Here is a 13,158-nt window from a genome sequence, read left to right as displayed (position 1 = left end):
GTGTAAATTGTAGCACTCGCTGTTGGAGGCCAGCTCATATTTCTTTGAAGTGCTGAAGAGGCTTCAACAGCTCCTCCCAGACCTGCAGTCTGTCAATTAGCCCCATTGTCATTCTGTCTGTGGCGATTCTCTCACACAGAATGACAATGGGATTGCATTTGGGGAGACATGGAGACTTGTTATTTCGTTTTTTCTTTATTAAAACTGTTCTTGCTATCCCACATTCTGTCCGGTGTTCTGATAAAGTAATTTCAACGTATGTGCCACTGAAACAGGAGCCATGCTTTGGGGTTCAGGGTGCGCAATTTACTTTGAAATACACGGCTAATGGCAACGACTTCCGAGTTATTTACATGCCTGCAATTATAAGACCATCATACAAAAAGTCAGTTTAACTCTGGCGATTAATGTATCTCCTTGAGAGATAACTAAACTTTGACTAATCCCAGTTTTGACTCATCATAAAATAGAGCAGATGGACATTTGCCTCTTGCAAATCACAGAGTGTAACATGTTGCTTAAACAATTGTTTTTATGTAGATGGTTCAGGGTTGCTTTGGAAAATAATAAAAAAGTATTAGTAAGGACAACCCCCAACCACAATGTTATGTTTTGAACCCTGAGTTTGTATTTCTCCAGGCTAAAACGCTCTTAACATATAATTAGGAATTGAGCACTTATGTGGCTGCAGTTTTTTCCTCACAATTATTGATCTGCCACATAACCCATTAACTGTTGCATAATCTGCAGATTTAAGCAGAAAAAATTTGTTTCTAGCACAAAGGATCAAACGTTTCTAAAAAAGTGGCGAAATGTATTCACGCGCCATGTGAATGGTAGTGTATGTGTGTGTGCTCTCTTGTGCAAGGCGGAGGGGAGGAGGGTGCAAGGAGGAGGGGAGAAGGGTGCAAGGCGGAGGGGAGAAGGGTGCAAGGCGGAGGGGAGAAGGGTGCAAGGCAGAGGGGAGAAGGGTGCAAGGCAGAGGGGAGAAGGGTGCAAGGCAGAGGGGAGAAGGGTGCAAGGCAGAGGGGAGAAGGGTGCAAGGCAGAGGGGAGAAGGGTGCAAGGCAGAGGGGAGAAGGGTGCAAGGCAGAGGGGAGAAGGGTGCAAGGCAGAGGGGAGGAGGGTGCAAGGCAGAGGGGTGAATGGTGCAAGGCAGAGGGGAGAATGGTGCAAGGTAGAAAAGGGTGCAAGGCGGAGGGGGAGGGGGCGAAGGGTGCAAGGGGAGGGTGAGAAGGGTGCAAGGCAGAGGGGAGAAGGGTGCAAGGCAGAGGGGAGAAGGGTGCAAGGCAGAGGGGAGAAGGGTGCAAGGCAGAGGGGAGAAGGGTGCAAGGCAGAGGGGAGAAGGGTGCAAGGCAGAGAGGAGAAGGGTGCAAGGCAGAGGGGAGAAGGGTGCAAGGCAGAGGGGAGAAGGGTGCAAGGCAGAGGGGAGAATGGTGCAAGGTAGAAAAGGGTGCAAGGCGGAGGGGGAGGGGGCGAAGGGTGCAAGGGGAGGGTGAGAAGGGTGTAAGGCAGAGGGGAGAAGGGTGCAAGGCAGAGGGGAGAAGGGTGCAAGGCAGAGGGGAGAAGGGTGCAAGGCAGAGGGGAGAAGGGTGCAAGGCAGAGGGGAGAAGGGTGCAAGGCAGAGGGGAGAAGGGTGCAAAGCAGAGGGGAGAATGGTGCAAAGCAGAGGGGAGAATGGTGCAAAGCAGAGGGGAGAATGGTGCAAGGCAGAGGGGAGAATAGTGCAAGGTAGAAAAGGGTGCAAAGCGGAGGGGGAGGGGGAGAAGGGTGCAAGGGGAGGGTGAGAAGGGTGTAAGGCAGAGGGAAAAAGGGTGCAAGGGGGATGGTGATGAAGTTAAATATGTGCCCCCCCCCCCTCTGGAAACATTTCTGCGGACGCCCATGATCAGAGCCCACCCCACGTAAACGTCTTGTAACGTCACAGAGCTCCTTGAGCTTTTCTCTAGTCTGGTTACTTTTCGTGGGAGTGCTTTATACTACTCTATGAAGGTGTTGTATGCATTGAGATGTACTTTATAAGATCTTTGTGATTGCAAATAACGTGTTATGATAGTGATGGCTACTCTCTGAATCCTTCATCACGTCTAGGCCTGATTCTTCATGTAGACCAGTGGTTCCCAAAGAGTGCGCCGCGGCACCACAGTGCGTGGGTAAAAAAATGGTGGGGAGCCATGGCCAACTGCCAATTAGGTCAAGGGAGCCACGGCTCAAAAAAGTTTGGGAACCACTGGCCTATACTGTAAAAAGATGAAAATAGGAACTGCCCCTTTAAGAATCTTCGAGACTTCTTTACCCAGAATGCACTCTACTGGCAGTCTGACTCAAAGAACGAGTTTGTTTTATGGTATACATGTAAAGATTCACTTTCCAATACCCAACAATAAAAATCAGGGAGGCAGGCGGGTTATTTAGAACTTCAATTAAGATTCCTATGATGCAGTACCAGACCTACAGGGAAGTACCCTTTTCTTCTGCATCGCAGGACCTTCATTGATACAAAACACTGAAGAGAATTGCAAGCTGGTCAAACCTCAACTACGGCTTTAGGGCAGCAGGAAAGGAAAGGTCTATTTAAATTTAAGGATAGTTTCTTGGCCCATCTTACCATCAGCCTACATATCAGAATTTAGACAATGTTTAGTGAATGTGAAAGGGACTCCAAGTATCTGCTTTACATATATCACCTATAAGTACATTTCTGAGTCACTCTGCAGGAGCTGCTTTCCCTCTAGTTGAGTGTGTTCAAGGTTTTCTTGGTAATGATGAAAGACAATATCCATCTATCTATTTATTATTTAGAAGTGACCATACCTTGTCTTAATCTAACATTATTAATAAAAAGTTGAGATGTTTCTCTCAAATATTTTGTTTTATCCAGGAAGAATCTTAAAAGCATTTAACATCTAAAGAGTGCAATGCCCTTTCTGTATATTTTAAAGGATTGGGAAAAATATTGGAATAGTAATGGTTTAATTGAAATAAAAATCTGAAACCACTTTAGGGTGAAAAGATGGATGAGTTCTCATCACTACAGAGTGGAAAATAGTGTATGGTATCGAAATGGCTTGTAATTCACTTACTGTCTTAGCTGAAGTAATAGCTATTAAAAAAGCTATTTTCCAAGATAAATGCTGCAATTACTATTTATGTATAGGTTCAATAGGCGAACGTGTTAATTTGGAGAGTACTGTATTTAATTGCCCTTGTCAAACTGGAGAATAAATGTAGTTCAGTTCCTCTAAGAAAAAGTATTTAACAGCTGGTATCTTGAAAAAAGATACCTCGGCTGGAGACTGTGTATGCTGTATTGGCTGTACTTTAATTGACAAAAACTGAAACTTAGCTTGAGCTGTTTTCTAGAAAGGGTTTGAAAATATCTATCCAATATTCTCCCCCTCCTCCTTGAGGCCACTCAACTGGATACCCTCTGTGTCTTTAAGCGTGCATTTCACATTTTAAGTGACAATCCTTCACAATGTTGTTTTTACGAAGGAATACTACAGACTTTGTGTGGGTCTAACACAGCTTCTGCTCTTCCACTTTTGGAAAAGGGAGGTCATTTTGAAGAAAAGTCCTTTCAGGACTGTAGTAATGTTTATATCACTAGGTGGAAAAGTCTAAAGAAGTTGAATTAAGTTCTTAAAATCACCTCTGTGTGCTCTCAAGGTCCTACTCACAAGCTGGAAAAAATAACTCTCTGAGGCATATTACCAGTAGAGCTTACTCTTGTCAGAGCAGCCTCATGGAATCTTACAGGAGGAAGTACCTTTTTTCATCTTTGTACAATATGGGCCTATCAGACTGTATTTATTTTGCCCTTCTTCATACAATGTGACCTTTTGAACAATAAGCTGCAATGCAGGTTTTAAACTTGTATTCAGAGTAATTCGTTTTTTCTCAGAAAAAGGAACTGAGCCTCCGACAGGCTATCACATGGTGATTTATCATCACCAAATCAGATGGACATCAACGACCTATAGAATTTTATTATGGATTGCATTTATTAAAAAGTGCTCTTGGGTCCACCAGGCATCAAAGAATGTTTCAGTATTTAGGAATTCAATGAAGATCCTACAATGCAGAAGCTATAATACTTTGCGTCAAGGAAGGTGGATAAAAGGTGTTCATTTATGAGGAACGTCAATTGGGTGCCTTCTGAGTCCGTTGAAGTTTAAACGGTTTTGTTACAAATTGTTTTATACTAAAACTACACTCAAAATATATTGAGTATCAAAAATAAAACACTAAGCAACACCACAAACTACAAAACTGGCACAATCACACTTCTAAAACATAAAATGTAAAAAGACTTTGTTAGATCCCAAGTATTCCAACTAGTGGAGTACTTCACATATTTACCATTAATTAAAAAAATTATACTTTAGAAACCTAACTTACATCGCCTACACAGACGGGATCAAGAGTTGGTAGTCGATAAATGGCAAGGCTGTTGGGGTTGTCTCCACCTGTAGCTAAGAGAGTCTTTGATGGATTTAACTCAATGGCGTGAATTCCGCAGCCCTGATGGTTCAATATAGCAGGATGACGATCTTTCAGAATTGGAATCCTCGTTATTTGACTGGTCAGAACATCTACAACAAACAACTGAAACAGAAAACTGTAGGTGGTTAATAAATAGTCAATGTGCAGTATGAGTTCTCAACAAGTCTGAGTAAATTTCAAGAATGATGCTACTAATGGACAACAGTAAGCTTTAAATTAAATCAATTCATTTGCATATGTTGAAGGCCAGACAATAACGAGGTTCACATTTCACCAGTGCCACAAACCAAATCACTCTAGTATTGGGCTGTCCCAGCACTTGGTGTGGGCAATTCTAACCTCACGAATACAAATGTAATACCCATTACGTCAAGAGGGTTGATGTAATGTAGTTAAATAAAAAAAAGAAGCATCTCTCTCGAAATCAAGGGCAGTTTACACCTGTAATAAAAAACAAGCATTTGCAAAACAATACATTTTTTTTCTACAACAGAGGGTATGCTTTAGATCAATTTCTTGTGTCACTGTGGTAGAAAGTATACTTTCCTCATAACATATACACACACCACAAAGCTCATTTGCAGCCTTTTAACACCCACTTTCCCTCAGAGCAAACAAAACCAGAGCTTGAGCAAATAGTCAATGAGAAAACTACTTTTCTGCGTCAGAAATGTCCAGCGTCTTATATCAGTAGTAAGTAATTTGCGACCTAAACCATCTCATTGCACAGTGGCACCTGGCAGAAGGCTCCTATCTAGGATGCAAATATGACCAGAAGCAGGATTCATCATTTCTTTCTAGGATCAGGGTGGCCGATTACTGTAACTGAATGGTGTCCTCTCCAGGACGAAGCAAAAGATGCAAGCAGAATCGAGATAGAGTGTACTGCCCCATCTACTTTGGTGGAAGGATAAGTTGAAGTTAGCCGACAAAGACAGCATAGATTTTGCATTGACTGTCAAGCTACAGGAAAGAAGTGACAGTACTTTTAAGGGAAAGGCAGAAGGCTTTATCAAGGTCTGTGAACTTAAGAAGCGGGTAAGAAGAAATTGCAACTTTTCTGGAATTAGATCTTGAGGCATATTAAAAAGGTGCAGTGATATTGACTATCCAAAGGGCCCAACTGTTCTGATGGAGGATTCTGTTTTCGCATGTTACCAACAGTTACTATAGCTAATATAGCAATCCCAAATTATTGGTTGACAATCACTAGAGACGCAATGTTCTCAAATTCTGAGGGCCATGAGATTTTATCTGGAAGAGTTAATGATGCTGTGAATATGATATGGCTGTGCAATGTTATGATTTTGGTGTGGTTGACACAAATTCAGTTATAGTTGTTTAGGACAATATTGTGATGAATGTAACTCTTGTACTATGATGTGTATTTGCTATTTCGTAGGTGGGAGGTGGGGTTAGGGTAAATATAGCAGGTCAGCTAGATGTACTTAAGTAGTAATCTTGTTGGGAGACTTTTTTTTTTTACAGCCTATGGGATTTGGCTTAAGTTGGCAGTATAAAAACCAATATAAAGAGGTGATGGAATAAAAGTCAGTGAGAGGGGTGAGGACTTTACTTAGGGGTGATAAAACCGGCCTTCAGAAGGTAGAATAAAGAACAACATTGTTGTGAATCTTAGTGGAGGGCAGGGGAAATACTGTATTGTCTAGAGTTCTTTGAAAGCATTGTTGTAAGGGACTCTTAATATCCAGTGTGTATTAAATTCTTTAACAAAACATTAGTGCATCAGCGAATAACACTTTGTCCTCTCCCAGTGAGGCCACTTCCAAGGTCTCCCACTCACTGATATAATTTCGTATGGCTTGTCCTAATTGCAGGTACCTCAACCATTCGCTTTTCTTCATCTCAAATTCAGTTTGCAGGGTCGTAAACGTGATGTACGCCTGTCCTCTCCATATGTCTACCAAAATCTGAAGGCCCGAAGAGCTCCCATTTAGCAAACACCAGCAGTTAGCTTACCCTTTCCAGCAGATTGCTGCCCCTGAGTGGGTCCTCTCCGTGAGCTTTCCTTCCCAACCCAGGTATTTTGTTGCAGCATACCATGCCAATACCTCTGCCCAAGTGTGCTGTGGTAAATGTCTCACAAGTTGTTTGGTGTACAATATGGAGCGGGGACCCCCTTTGCACATGGCTAGTATGTCAACCCTGTATGCTGGTTCCATTCGCTCCCTGAACATCCACCCTCTTACTGTTACCAATTGAGCCGCCCAGTAGTAACTTCGGATATCAGGTACTGCTAATCCTCCATCATAGGCCCCTTTCTGCAGTTTGCGTAATGCTATCCGTGGTGTGCCCTCGCCCCACATTAAGGATTGCAACTACTCATCTACTCTTTGAAAGAATGGGGGTGGGTGGGGGGTCTTTCATACGGCGTGTTCTTCATTGGATATAACAGTCGGGGAGGGCCATCATTTTAAACAATGCCTCCTGCCCCATCAAGGTGAGAGGCAGGGTCTGCCAGTGCTATGCATCTACGATGAGTCTGTTTAACATAGATGCGGAATATCGCAGTATCAGGTCTGTTGACTGTAGTGGTCTCCTAACATTCAGAATGATAACATCCGCATACGAGATATGTTCGTTCCACTCCTCCCTAATCTGGATCCCCCAAATCAGGGCGTCTTGACGTATCCATGCCGCCAAGAGCTCCAGGGCAAATAAGAGTCGGGACAATGAGCTTCCTTGCTTTATTCCTTTTTGAAGAGAGAATACATGGGACACCGTGGCGTTGACTCCTACCCTGGCCAACGGCTGATACAGCAGCCTAACCCACCCCTCAAAACCTGGTCCAAAGCCGAACCTACACAACACTGCAAAGCCGTATCTCCATTTTACACTGTCGAAGGCCATTCTGGAGTGCAAGGATAGGAGCGCGACCTGATCGGAGATAGCCTCGGTAAGATGAAGGACCACAAACAACTTATGTAGGTTTTGTCTAGTTCCCCTAAGAGGAATAAACCCTGATTGATCCAGGTGTACGAGCAGGTAATCACAAAACCCAGGCGCAGAAGTTTCCCTAGGACTTTTACTTCGTAGTTAAGCAGGGAAAATTGGTCTGTATGAACTACAGATTGAGGGTGGTTTACCATCTTTGGTATTACGGCTATTACCGCCAACCTCTGACCGAGGGGCAGGGGGTGGGAGTATTACTTCTCTTTTAGCCTCTTTCAGCATGCTTAACAGGTGGTCTGCTGTCTCTCCCAACATGCATTTGTACATCTCCACAGGGAGACCGTTAGGTCCCGTTGCTTTACCCGACAGCAGTGAACTGGGCGCTGGCTTCATCTCTTCGATCGTTAAGTCTCCCTCTAACATCTCTCAGTCTTACTCTGACAGTCGTGGCAAGGTAATGTCCTGTAAGAAGTCACTACAGTCTTGCTCTGTTTTCGTGGACGAGGAAGCATATATTTTCTCATAGTAGGTTGCAAATTTCTCCAACACTTCCTTCCCAGTGACGTATCTATGGCCATCTTCATCCACCAGTCCGGGAACCCATTTGTCAATCATCCTCCTCTTATCTAACCAAGCTAACAGTTTATTTGCCTTGTCCCCAGCCTTGTACATGTGCTGTATGCCCAACGTCTGGGCCTTGGCGCTGTCTTCCAGCAGCTCCCGTAATTCCTTCTGACGGAGCCGTAGCCTATGTTGCTCTTCTATGGCGTGCGTCCATCACTGCTAAATAATTTGATATGTATCAATCTAGGCAACAGAACGTAATAAGTGGTCGAAATGAACTGAGCTAAAACATAGGTTGTTTGTAAAAAAGGGGTAGTTCAATTTTATTCATAAATTCTTTTTAAAAAACACATTAAAATAATAATACATATTCACAAATTGTATGCGACATAATAAATCAACAATACACAGCAACACTTTAAGAGAGAAGGACAAATAATCCAACAAATGAAGGTTATATAAAATGAACACAATTTTTAAGAGAGAAAGGTGTGGCTAAAATAAGATTATTTTAGCCACACCTTTCTCTCTTAAAAATTGTGTTCATTTTATATAACCTTCATTTGTTGGATTATTTGTCCTTCTCTCTTAAAGTGTTGCTGTGTATTGTTGATTTATTATGTCGCATACAATTTGTGAATATGTATTATTATTTTAATGTGTTTTTTAAAAAGAATTTATGAATAAAATTGAACTACCCCTTTTTTACAAACAACCTATGTTTTAGCTCAGTTCATTTCGACCACTTATTACGTTCTGTTGCCTAGATTGATACATATCAAATTATTTGCTTTTCCCTGGTCTAGGAACTTCATTTCCATGTACTCAGGGGGTCCTTGATAAATATTTACACAGTGCGTCCATCACTGCGTCACCAGAGATTCTAGCCTGCACGTGTAGTGTGAAATCTGGGAAAAAACAGATCTGGGCGTTTTCAAAATGTATCTCTCTCATCGATCTGGCGGCCTGGAGGACTCGAGAATTAAAAACTTCCGAAGATTGTCTACGGGGGTCCCGGGTGTGGTACTGGTGCACGATGTCCCCTTTCAAACGAGAAACATTTGAAGTCTTTTGAGCTTCAATACGTTCACAATAAAGTCTTCCAAAAAGAGATCAATAATGGGCCCCTCTCCCCCTTCTGGCACCCCCACCACCGTGATATTCCTTCTTGCCCTTCCTTCCTGATCTTCAAGTTTCGCCACCATTTCAGTGGCCTGTTGAGTAAGTGTCTGGACTGGAGCTTCCAGGCACTGAAGCAGATTTATATTTGTCTCCGCTGTCGTGACTTTCTGAGAGTTTGTGGAGATCTGCTCTGATCTGCATAGCCTCGATCTGTACCGCTACATTTTTGGGCTCTAGTGTCCCTTTAGATCTCGGATACTCTGCATAATTGCTCCCAATGAAGGCTCCGTAATTTCCTCTTCTTGTGGCACTGCAGGGGTCCTGGGGACTGCATAGCTGTCAATCTTGTTGGTGTGGGGGACTCCCACACTTCCGGGTTTTCCCATTCTGCCCACAGCGGACCATTAGGATGTCTCCCGCACCCTGCCTCAACACCAAACGATCTTGTAGTTCCTACCCTATAATGTTGATCATCTGGTGGCAATGAACTGTCTCTTAACTGGTGGTGGGGGCAAAGAATCTTTACTGGCTACCTCAGTTGGGCTGAACTCCTACATGTAATCATTCCCCTAGACCTCTGCGATGAAACTTCCGGACAGCCATGGTGTTTTGCCCCCTGTTAATTTCTTTCTTGGTATTCCTCCCTTTGCGCACCTTCACTGGGCCTTATTTCCCTTGCTTTCTGTGGGCTTAGGCACGTCCCTGCACTATTGTGGGTGGCCGTCTAGCCATCTCTGGTGCAATCAGGTTACTTGCCTAATCAGGCCCAGGGTCGGTTGTCCCTTCGTGCTCGGCCACCCGCTTCTTCATTCACTGCGCTGGCAACTGCCTTCACCTGGGTCCCCATCAGGCCGGTCACACTCGATTAGAATCTTCCGGTGCTCCAGAGCTCTTACCCTCGTAGCCGCAAACACTCTCTTTGGGTGCGGATGTGATCGGCAACCCACCTGTCCAGTCGCACTTAAATTTGCTGTGGAGACCAGGCACAAGTCAACTGATGGCCTGGCCTCCCTCTCAGCTTCCTGGAATGTGCGAGATCGGATCAGGTGTGTGTGGCACCCAGTACAGACCTCCGCACCTGCTTATTCTAATTATTTTTAAGGGCTCTGGCACGACACCTTACTGTCTCCTTCCTGACTCATGGGCATCTATGCCGTATGCTGCGTCAGTGCTCACTCGTGGTCCGGATCACGCTGTGGCCCACCTCTACTACGCATTTCACACCGTTGCGTCTGGCCAGGTTAGCACTAGTTGCTCTCCCGATGCACTGAGGAGTGAAACAGCTCCATTAACTCCTGACCTCTACTTTGGTGTTGCCAAACTCAATGCCTTATTTTGGGGACGAATAATGGACGGATCCTGGGGTTCTATCACTTGTCAGACGGAGCTATGCTAAGAGGCTGCCATCTTCTCTCGCGGCCAAGCCATCTCCCCGACCACCCCCGGTTCACAAATGTTAAAAGAAAAATTATCATCCAGGAAGAGTAGTTAGCTCGCTCATTGGCTAGCCCTCCCACTGGCATCCAGTCCTAGGTGACGACAGGTCCTAGAGAGACAGGTGTTGGCCGGGTGAGGCTAAGCTGTGGGTCAGTTAAGAGGAAGCAACAATGAAAGGGAAGTGGAGTTCCTCTGAGGATTATAGCAACCTATTAAAGACTGTCTGTGTGATCCAAACAGTAGAGCTGGTAAGCGAAAAGGGTGCTAAGGTAGGGGGTTGCAGTAGTGAGGGTGGATCTCTGGTGTGCTGAGGTCAGGAAGATAGGAAGAGGAATTCCAGAGATTGTTGGGGTGATCAATGGTGGGTAATGCCACCGAAAGCAGGCTCTGGGTCACAATCAGGGGTTAGCAACAGCCTGATTGGGTGGGCCAAAATTATTAAGGGGCGGGTGAGAAGCTGGTAGCCCCAGATGCGTACTCAGTGGGCCCAGGGGCGAGTCGGTCAATCAAGAGAGCAATATTTCCCAACCGTGCGCCCATAACAAGCTGAGCTTTCATGTGGCTTTTGCCTACACCCTCACTCTAACCTCATCCACAAAGAGGTACAAAATAAAGCATTAATAGTTAAGATACCACGCATTGCCTTTTGGACCTTTTAAGTGTATAGCCATGCAGCACATTATCCTGGGTGCTGTGCCTCCAGTGATTGAAGAGCTATAGCAGACACTTAATCTGAGCAAACAACATTTTAAAAGGTTTTTCTGTTGTGTCTGTAGTTGAATAGCAAATAATGAGTCTCACTGAAGACCTGTGATAATCTGGAGCTCCGTTTGCTTTGCTAATAAATTTATTTTCTGTCATTGAGGTGCTGATCCTCTCACTCTTTACACTTAAGACAAGAGGCAGCAGAGATTTTTACCAAAAAAACAGTTGCCTACCTTCTCTTTCGCAATGTTCTACAAGAAAGACGTTTTGACATTTTATGTGCTGGGTCCAACTTAATTAATATGGGAAATTGTTATTTACAAAACACAGTGTGTACTAATGTAAGTCAAGGTAAAGGGACAGTGAAGGAGACATTCGCCCAGTGACTGAACAGTACTAGGCACAATATAATATTGTATTGAGAAGTAGTTAAAGTGTTAAAGACTTTTGCTTCAGTTCTATTGACCATGAACAGCTGGCACTGGAGAAGCCCGTGTAAAAATGTCAGTTAATTTTCACAAACTCACACATGGTAGGAGTGAGAGGCGGAAATGACGAAGCAGTATAGAAAGGAAGGAAATAGAAAGCAGTATAGAAAGGAAGGAAATGGGAAGCAGTACTAGGAGGAATTGGACAGTAGTATCGAGAAGCGGGTATAGGGCAGAAAGACTGGGATGAAGGTATAAGACCGTAGTACAGGGAGGAGGGATTAGAGCAGAATGACTGAAGAAGGAATGGGGCAGTGGCTTTGGGAGGGGAATGGGACAGCAGTATTCGGAGATGTGAATTGACAATAGTAGCACCCATCATACCTCCACGAGATCCAGCCTAGATTTTTGCAACAAATTCAACAAAAAACAATACCCGGTACCTCCATTAGGGCTACAGGACACCTACTGGGTGATATGTGCACCTTACAAATCTGAACATAACAGTAGTACTGGAAGGAGGAAATATGGTGCAGTATTGGAGCAGAAAGTTTTAGAAAAGGAAGTAAGGGAGCAGGACTGGGGGTAATGAGCAGTGAGATTGGGAGAAGGAAATAAAGGGAGATAGGATTGGGAGAGGGAAAACAGGGCTGATGTGTGTGTGATGGAAAGAGAGTACTGGGGGTGAGGGAGAAGGACTAGAAGAAGGGGAGGCGTCAGTCATGACAAGACAGGGAGGAACAGGGCTGGATGGGAAGGGACATGTGGCAGCCAATACTAGTCTGCAGTCCACCAATCCCACACCACCTTGAATACACCTTGGAATTAAGGAAGACTTCCAGTCTGCCGCTGGAGAGGAGTTGCTACGGCAGTAATGTGAGCACCACACCTATGACCAGTTCCTGAGACCAGGCATGGAGTCTTCATGATCCCAGAGAACAGCATTTCCTCCAACTGCCAGACTCCCCTCGCCCCATAAAAGCCCTTGAAGCCTTCTGATGAGAGGAGCCCTCTAACAAAAAAGGTGGTACGATTTTTCACTTAGTGAGCGTTGTGTGTGTTCCCAATTCCTGTTCTTCCACTGCAGGTAATTAAAATGTCAAAATAAAATTTTAACTTTTAGCAAATAATGCTTTGGTTTGTCACCACCGGCTGTCACGATGTCTGCAGTACCTGCATGGAGCGAGAAGGCAAAGAGGAGGTGGGCAGGCGGAGTCTGCGTAATGAAGGAGGGGGTTGGGGGGGGGGGGGGAGGAGTAGTTTAATGGAAGAGTAGGGCAAGAATTAAAGAGGAAAGAAAGGGTGCTGTAGGAGGAGAGAATGACTACAGTGGGTAAAGTAGGAAAAATGTTGTCATAACAGCATTTCAGAAATTTGGAATCGCACAAACCTGCACAAGAGGAATTTTTTTTTAATAAGTTCTAACAAGGAATTCCCCGGGGTCTACATGAAACACGACTACCGACGTCCATGCTCGTTCGTCA

General features: G+C 44.4%; 1 protein-coding gene across 2 annotated transcripts in view; it reads right to left on the bottom strand.

Moving 5' to 3' along the window:
- Positions 1 to 13,158, bottom strand: part of DCAF12 (DDB1 and CUL4 associated factor 12) — a 269,091-nt gene that overhangs the window by 223,234 nt on the left and 32,699 nt on the right. The window contains exon 3 of one of the 2 annotated variants that reach the window (XM_086960298.1): positions 4,401 to 4,607. The exons of the other annotated variant lie outside the window; for it this stretch is intronic. Within the exon in view, the coding sequence (XP_086816424.1) occupies positions 4,401 to 4,607 (207 nt within the window). The remainder of the gene's footprint in view (positions 1 to 4,400; positions 4,608 to 13,158) is intronic. 2 annotated transcript variants of the gene reach the window in all.

The sequence above is a fragment of the Lissotriton vulgaris genome, chromosome 3_1 (genome assembly GCF_964263255.1).
Source record: "Lissotriton vulgaris chromosome 3_1, aLisVul1.2, whole genome shotgun sequence".
In the NCBI taxonomy this organism is placed as follows: domain Eukaryota; kingdom Metazoa; phylum Chordata; class Amphibia; order Caudata; family Salamandridae; genus Lissotriton; species Lissotriton vulgaris.
The sequence above is the reverse complement of the archived record's forward strand: the minus strand, read 5'-3'. Positions and strand labels throughout refer to the sequence as shown.